Genomic DNA, 7,612 nt, shown 5'->3' with positions numbered 1-7,612 from the left:
TACATTTACTTCTGTGATCATGTTCATATTTTCAAATGTCCTTTAAAAGGTGTATTGAGTTTTCATATAACAAGGTGAAAGTTTTATTTTCTTCTAAATAAAAACATCATTGGAATCAAACCCACGTTACTTTCAAAGGCTGCAGTGTTTGGGTTAGACAACCGAGAGCGGTTGTGGGTTTTTTGCACATGTGTCTGCGCACGCTCCAATGGAATTCCACAGAACTTGTTCACCTGAGGATGTTGCTTCTTTGGAAGTACTTAAATTCCCATGTGACAGGATCAGTCACGTCAGTTGAGACTGCTTCAAAAGCACAGCTGTCGGGCAAACAGTCACACACAGCTCACTCAAGCTTAACCTTCAGCAGTACAGCTCGGGACAGTTCAGTCTTCAAAGTGAGTATTGATTTAAAAGACTTGATTTTTAATTCTGTAATGTAATGGAGCTTTTCAGTTCATACATTTGATTTATGCAAATTCAGCTTTTAAAAAATATCTTCTGTTACTAATTTCCTCTTCTGTGTTCTGCAGTTCATCTTCATTCACATTCCTCTATCATCATGCTCATGACCGAAGACCTAGAGTGTGTGGTGTGCTGCTATGAGTACTCTCACAGTGATCGGGTCCCTCGGATCCTGCACTGCAAACACACCTTCTGTGCTCCCTGCCTGGAGAAACTGTCCAGGCTGAATGGCATCGTCCGCACTGTCTCCTGCCCGCTGTGCCGCTGGGTTACTTGCACTCGGGCGAGCATGACCCTGCCTGGAGCCCTGTGGGTCAACACTGAGATCTGGGACCAGATCGCAGAGCAGCAACAGAAGAGGACTTTATCAGTGGAGGATTTAAATGACGCCAATACTCAACTCGACAACATGAAAAAGTAAATGTTCGCCTCTAAACAGCCTCCTATAGGTGAAATACACTGCACCTCTCGGCGCCTTACCCTAATCTGTCTTTCTTTTTCTCTTCAGGCCGGTTTGCAAACCGTCCGGTTTCATGTCAGCATTCCAAAAAATGTTCAGCTGTGTGCCGCTGCATTGATGAGAGAGAGAGAGAGAGAGAGAGAGAGCTGCACAATATAACTGCACAATATCTCCTTTTCTTATCCTTTACATACCGGAGTCCTGCAAGACTTCTGCAGTTTTGCTGCAAATCAACTGCATGCGATGGACAGATATTCCAAGTTGAAAATATTCCAAGCACGGCTGGGACCTCCACATGGAGCAGGGGCCTGAAATGCATTGTGTGGAGTTTAGTGAGTGTTTTAAGTTCCAGGATTAACTTTGACGAGCACTGTACTGAACAGATCTGTGAATTTTTTCTTTCTTTCTGTTTAGAATGACAAGAGTTCAATATCAGCAAATTCAGAACAACTCCACGTTGAAATTCATTGTGTGTGTGTGAGCTCAGGCTTTCCTGAGTCCTGAATGTGAATGTGTTGTAACTGTGAAGAACTTGTTCTGATGTAACCACGGCGTTTTGCTGCATAATGGCTCTGGTTTCTTTTTTAATGTATTTTAACATTTTCTGAGATTCGGTGTGTGTGTGTGTGTATTCATGTTTTTTTATTCTGTTTTTGTCAACACTCTTTAAGACTTTAAAGGATCTGAGTTTTTTCATTGTTTGCAATGTGAAGGACGCTGTCTTATGTTATCTGAATTCCTAAGCATAATGTATTGATTTAAAAAACCATTGATTACACTGTAAACCTCAAGTAATTAAGAAGAGAGGTCAACGTTGAAGTGACATGTTACTGAAGATCAATGTTTTTGTGTTTTTGTCACGGGGGTGGCTAGTGCTCTCATAAAGATATTTTAAAAGTATCTCTTGCTGTGCCGTGTTTATTTCTCTTTGTCTCAGTATTATCTGTATTATCATCAATGAAGGTTCATTATTCACGAACAAAAGTACAGAGGCTACACTAGAAGATGCAAACCACTCACTAGCATGAAGGATAGGAAGGCCAGACTGGATTTTGCCAAAAAGTACAGAGATGAGCCTCAACAATTCTTGGACAAAGTTTTATGGACTGATGAGACAAAGATGAACCTTTACCAAAGTTTGGAGAAAGGAAGAATCTGCTCATGATCCCAAACATACAAGCTCATCTGTGAAATGTCATGGCTTGGGCTTGCATGGCTTCTTCTGGGACAGGATCATTAACCTTCATTGATGATGTAACACATGATGGCAGCAGCAAAATGACAGAAACATTTTTTCTGCCAATTTTAAAGAAATATGCAACCAAACTGATTGGGAGATCCTTCTTCATGCAGCAAGATAATGACCCCAAATACACAAAGGAGTTCATCAGGGGCAAGAAGTGGAAGCTTTTAGACTGGCCAAGTCAATCTCCAGACTTAAACCCTATAGAGCAGGGGTGTCAAACATGCGGCGGGCCGCCAGAGGTTGCAATCCGGCCCACGGAACAACTTTGCAAAATGAAAAAATTACAGATTAGACATTAACTGCAAATTTTCAATGAAAGTAAGTACTATTTTAAATTTGTCCTCTGAGGGTCGCATACAATCACAGTGCTGATGGAGCGCACCTGAACAGCACTTTTTCCCTGGACTTTTTTCTCAAAGTGAGAAAACAGATTACTTGTTGTTTGCATAATCCAGGTTGAGATTTATTAAGTCTTTTTAGAGCACTATAAGATGATCCACTAACTACTAACACTAGCACAACACCCATGCATACAACACTGTCCAGCAAGCAAACAGTTCCTTTCGGAGCTGAGGGGTCCAGCATAGCCAACTTTACCTTCTTCATTATTATAACCTCTCTGTTCTTTTGCAGTAAAAATTACACTCTGTGTATCAGGTGAATTGATAACTTGTTTGGTGTGTTTGCAGCAGGTTTCAGTACTTAAAGAGTAAAATGTTCTGCCCCACTATGAGACTCATCATGGAGAACTGTTTTTGTAGAGAGATAGTTGATTACATTTTCAGCACATACTTGTATTATTTTGCACTAAAACAAAGGGAAAAATGTAAAGTTGTCGTTATTTATAGGTTATTATGTTGTGATTTAGGCTGCACGGTGGTGCAGTGGGTAGTTGCCTCACAGCTAGAAGGTTCCTGGTTCGAATCCCCGGCCGGGCGGGTGCCTTTCTGTGTGGAGTTTGCATGTTCTCCCCGTGCATGCGTGGGTTCTCTCCGGGTACTCCGGCTTCCTCCCACAATCCAAAAACATGCTCAGGTTGATTGATCACTCTAAATTGCCCGTAGGTGTGAGTGTGTGCGTGAATGGTTGTCTGTCTTTCTGTGTTAGCCCTGTGATAGGTTGGCGACCTGTCCAGGGTGTACCCTGCCTTCCGCCCGAAGCCAGCTGGGATAGGCTCCAGCCCCCCGTGACCCCTAACGGGATAAGCGGTCAAGATAATGGATGGATGGATGGTATGATTTTACTGGTCCGGCCCACTTCAGATCAACGTGGGCTGTGTGTGGCCCCTTAACTGAAATGAGTTTGACACCCCTGCTATGGAGCATGCATTTTACCTGCTAAAGAGGAGACTGAAGGGAGTAACCCCCCAAAACAAACAACAACTGAAAGAGGCAGCGGTGAAAGCCTGGAAAAGCATCACAAAAGAAGAATGCAAAAGTTTGGTGATGTCAATGGGTCACAGGCTTGATGCAGTTATTAGGACCCTTAGGGTGAAACTAGGTTTCCTGTACAGGAATAAATCCTGTTTCTCCCTCAGAGCGAGGAAACTTTTAGTGTCTGCAACATTCTTGCCTCTTATTGATTATGGTGATGTCTTGTACTTGGGAGCCTCGGCTAAATGTTTGTTGTCTTTAAATAGTGTATATCACTGCGCGCTGAGGTTTGTCACAGGTTGCAAACGCCTCACTCACCACTGTGAGCTTTATGTCAGAGCCGACTGGCCATCCCTGAGTGTGCGCAGGCAAACACATTTGCTTCATCTAATTTACAAATGTCTACTTGGCTTGATCCCAATGTATTTATGTGTTTATCTTCAGAGATCAGGAAGTCACTATGCCTTGCGCTCCTGCAACACCTTGCGGATGTGTGTTCCCCGTGTTCGGACAGAGTTCGGTAAGAGAGCGTTCAGTTTTGCTGCTCCTACTGCTTGGAATAAACTCCAGAAGGACTTGAATCTGTCGGATCTCATCTCTCTGGACACCTTTAAGTCTATCTTAAATGAAAGAAAGACCCCAGAACAGTGTCTGTGTTTTTAAAATGCTGTTTTATATTCATAAACTGCACTTTACTTGAAAATAAGTTGCACTTTTAAATGATTGTTTGCTTCTACATACTGTCTGCATATATGTTCCATGTTGTTGAGTTGTGCCATTTATTCTGACGTGTGCTGCTGACCTCTTGGCCAGGTCGCCCTTGAAAATGAGGTCTTGATCTCAATGGGACTTATCTGGTTAAATAAAGGTTAAATAAAAAATAAAAAATAAATTGCAAGCAAAGGATTTGCAACAAAATATTAAATCTTATTCACTTTAATTTATTTTAAGTGTATCTGTTCCAATAGTTTTGCTCACCTAAAAATGTGGTGTTCCTTTACAAATGTATCTTCTAAGTTGTGTATCAGATCCAGATGTAAATACCTGGAAATAAAAGCTGACATGTTGATCTCTTGTCTCATGTTCATCTTTTTGTGTCAAACTCAAATGTTTCCAGTCTACAGCAAAAATAAGGGAAATGGCCTCACTGTTCCAATACTTTTGAAGGGGACTGCATACTGCATCAGATATGTTCTTACATGTTGTACATCAGTAAACATTAAGTAGAACAAAGTGTTTTTTTTTATTATAAAATGATTCTCTGTGCTGTGGGTGTGTTGAATGTTTTCTGATCCAAGTAAAAAAAGAAAAAGGTTAGTTTACCTCAGAGTCATTCTTAAAAGTGTTGTTTCTCCCTGTGATTCTGAATGCACTGACACTATCCACTGACACAACATGCCTCTTTGTCATAGCTGTAGCTTGTTCTGTGCAGTTCTCTGTTTAACATTACCTTAGTTATTACATGTCTTAAAACTCTCTCTGTCTCGGGGTAGATATGAGACTTTCTGGAAAAAATGGAATACATATCTCACACAAAGAGGTGATAACCTAACTTACATTTAATATACTTTGATCTATGTAAACAATGTTGTTATTGCTGTAGTTTCTGGCACACATATGCATCTCCCCCCAAACTGTTACTGTTAATACTGTGGTTTTTGTTGCTCTGTGACCTGTATAGATAGAACATGCAACTGTAGCTACTTCCTTCTAATTCATTACCCTTGTTATTTGTATTAATATTATAATAACTATTATTATTACTGGCATTATTAGGGCCCGAGCACCGCTGGTGGCGAAGGCCCTATTGTAACCCTAAAGATTGTTCTTTCTTCTGCCACTTAAAACGCATTTTTGGACCCCTGAACGTGAATGAAAGCGCGGATATTTTTGCACACTCATCGGGCCTGGTGAAAATTGCAAGTTATTATAGGTCTCCCAAAAAAAATTCTCAGTAGCGCCCCCTAGAGGTAAAAATAACACCCTACGCATAGAGTTTTTTTTAGCTACATGCATGAAAAGTACTACGCATATTCATGGCATCAGGACGCACAAAAAAGCCTCTTGCACCCATATTCGAAACTCAACAGGAAGAGCGCCACCTAGCTTTGAACATGAAAAATGGGGCCAAAATGGGTCCGTGCAAGGGTGCATACTTTTGCTAATGTCTCCTAGAGCTTTTCTCTGATTCAGTCCAAACCAAGGTCAATCTATAGTAAACCCATAACTAATACAAAGTAAAGGCATTACGTTCAGATGAAAATTGTGGGCGTGTCAGACTTTGGGGCGGGGCATAAAAAAAAATGTCAGGAAATGGATTTTTGTGACTTTAAAATGCACGTAATCTCACCTCATCCAACACACTCATCAGTCCTGGGGAAAATTGCAACATTTTATGGCTGTTGCAAAAAAAGTCGAAAAAATGTGCTCACTAGCGCCCCCTACAGTTTTCAAAAACGCCTCCCCATAGAGGTTATTTTGAGCTACATGCTTGAAAATCAATACGCATATTCATGGCATCAGGACGCACAAAAAAGCCTCTTGCACTCATATCCCAAACTCAACAGGAAGAGCGCCACCTAGCTTTGAACATGAAAAATGGCGTCCAAATAAGGGTGCAAACTTTTGAGAGCTCCTCCTAGGGTTTTTCTCCGATTCAGTCCAAACAAGGCACATTCTATAGCAGACATATTGACGATTATAAAACCATTAAAGGAATTCTGTTCAGACTAAAATTGTGGGCGTGGCAGACTCTAAAGTTTGAGGTTTTCTTGGCAATCTGCTAAAAACTTGGAACATTCGCACAACCTAAGCCAGTATATACTCTCAGGTCTTGCTTTCACATCATGTGGTGGCAAATATCAGGCGGTGGTTTACACGTGGCGGTGGCTCACGTAGGCGACGGTTGCAGGTGTGCGAGGGCCCGTTCATCGCCGCTTGCGGCTTTAATTACTATTATAACTGTTGTGGTTGTCATTTTTATTACTGTTGTTATCATTATTACTGTTATTATTTTACATTCATTTTAATTTATTTCTATTTCATTTATTATTCTACTTTGGGTCTTTACTCTTTCCTTTCTGTGACTTGTAAAAATACAGTGCAACAGAGCTGTTGAGTATCTTGTATCCTAAAAAATGTTTGAAAAAGAAAGCATAAAAAAAACAAACTCTCTCTGCTCTCTGTCTCTACAAACACAAACACCCTGCGTGTAAGCTAGTTGTAGGTCTACATACATGTCATGTGTGAACTGCCTCTTGTCTGCGAGTTTTATTGTCTTTACCGTCGGCTACTGTACAAACAGCCGCCGGCTCATAACTCAAGGACTTCAAAGCACTCACCCTCTCAGGTCTGTTCTCATGTTTACTTTGCTGGAATGCTGGAACAAGCAGCAGAGTACAGTCATGGCCAAAAGTTTTGAGAATGACACTATTAATTTTCACAAAGTCTGCTGTTTCAGTTTTTATAATGGCAATTTGCATATACTCCAGAATGTTATGAGGAGTGATCAGCTCAACTGCAATTAATTGCAAAGTCCCTCTTTGCCTTGAAAATGAACTTTATCACCAAAAACACATTTCCACTGCATTTCAGCCCTGCCACTAAAGGACCAGCTAACATCATTTCAATGACACACAGGTGTCACACACATTAACACAGGTGTGGGTGTTGATGAGGACAAGGCTGGCGATCAATCTGTCATGATGAGTGACAGGACACTTTAAAAGGAAGATGGTGCATGACACCATTGTTCCTCATCTGTTAGCCATGTTTACCTGCAAGGAAACACGTGCAGCCATCATTGCATTGCACAAAAAGGGCCTAACAGGGAAGTTTATAGCAGCGAGTAAGATTGCACCTCAGTCAACCGTCTATCCAATTATCAAGAACTTCAAGGAGAGAGGTTCAATTGTTGCCAAACAGGCTCCAGGGCGCCCAAGAAAGTCCAGCAAGCGCCAGGACCGTCTCCTGAAGGTGTTACAGCTGCGGGATCGGGCCACCACCAGTGCAGAGCTTGCTCAGGAATGGCAGCAGGCAGGTGTGAGTGCATCTGCACGCACAGTGAGGCGA

At 41.5% G+C, this 7,612-nt stretch overlaps 1 protein-coding gene across 1 annotated transcript; it reads left to right on the top strand.

The window, feature by feature from the left end:
* Positions 1–116: 116 nt before the first annotated feature.
* On the top strand, positions 117–1,822 carry LOC117812448 (E3 ubiquitin-protein ligase RNF186-like). The gene is made up of 3 exons (XM_034683187.1): positions 117–395; positions 531–879; positions 971–1,822. Exons 2-3 carry the CDS (start codon positions 560–562, stop codon positions 1,038–1,040), a joined length of 390 nt encoding a protein of 129 aa, XP_034539078.1. The 5' UTR covers positions 117–395; positions 531–559; the 3' UTR covers positions 1,041–1,822.
* Positions 1,823–7,612: the final 5,790 nt, after the last annotated feature.

Source organism: Notolabrus celidotus, chromosome 1 (genome assembly GCF_009762535.1).
Source record: "Notolabrus celidotus isolate fNotCel1 chromosome 1, fNotCel1.pri, whole genome shotgun sequence".
NCBI classification, from domain to species: domain Eukaryota; kingdom Metazoa; phylum Chordata; class Actinopteri; order Labriformes; family Labridae; genus Notolabrus; species Notolabrus celidotus.
Note: the sequence above shows the minus strand (reverse complement) of the source record. Positions and strands in the feature narration are given on the sequence as shown.

What these genes read in the sequence shown, in the direction of transcription:
- LOC117812448 (XM_034683187.1), top strand. Translation starts at nt 560, where the DNA reads ATGCTCATGACCGAAGACCTAGAGTGTGTGGTGTGCTGCTATGAGTAC. An exon ending in CAACTCGACAACATGAAAAA is followed by an intron (nt 880 to 970) that starts GTAAATGTTCGC and finishes TTTTCTCTTCAG; the next exon opens with GCCGGTTTGCAAACCGTCCG.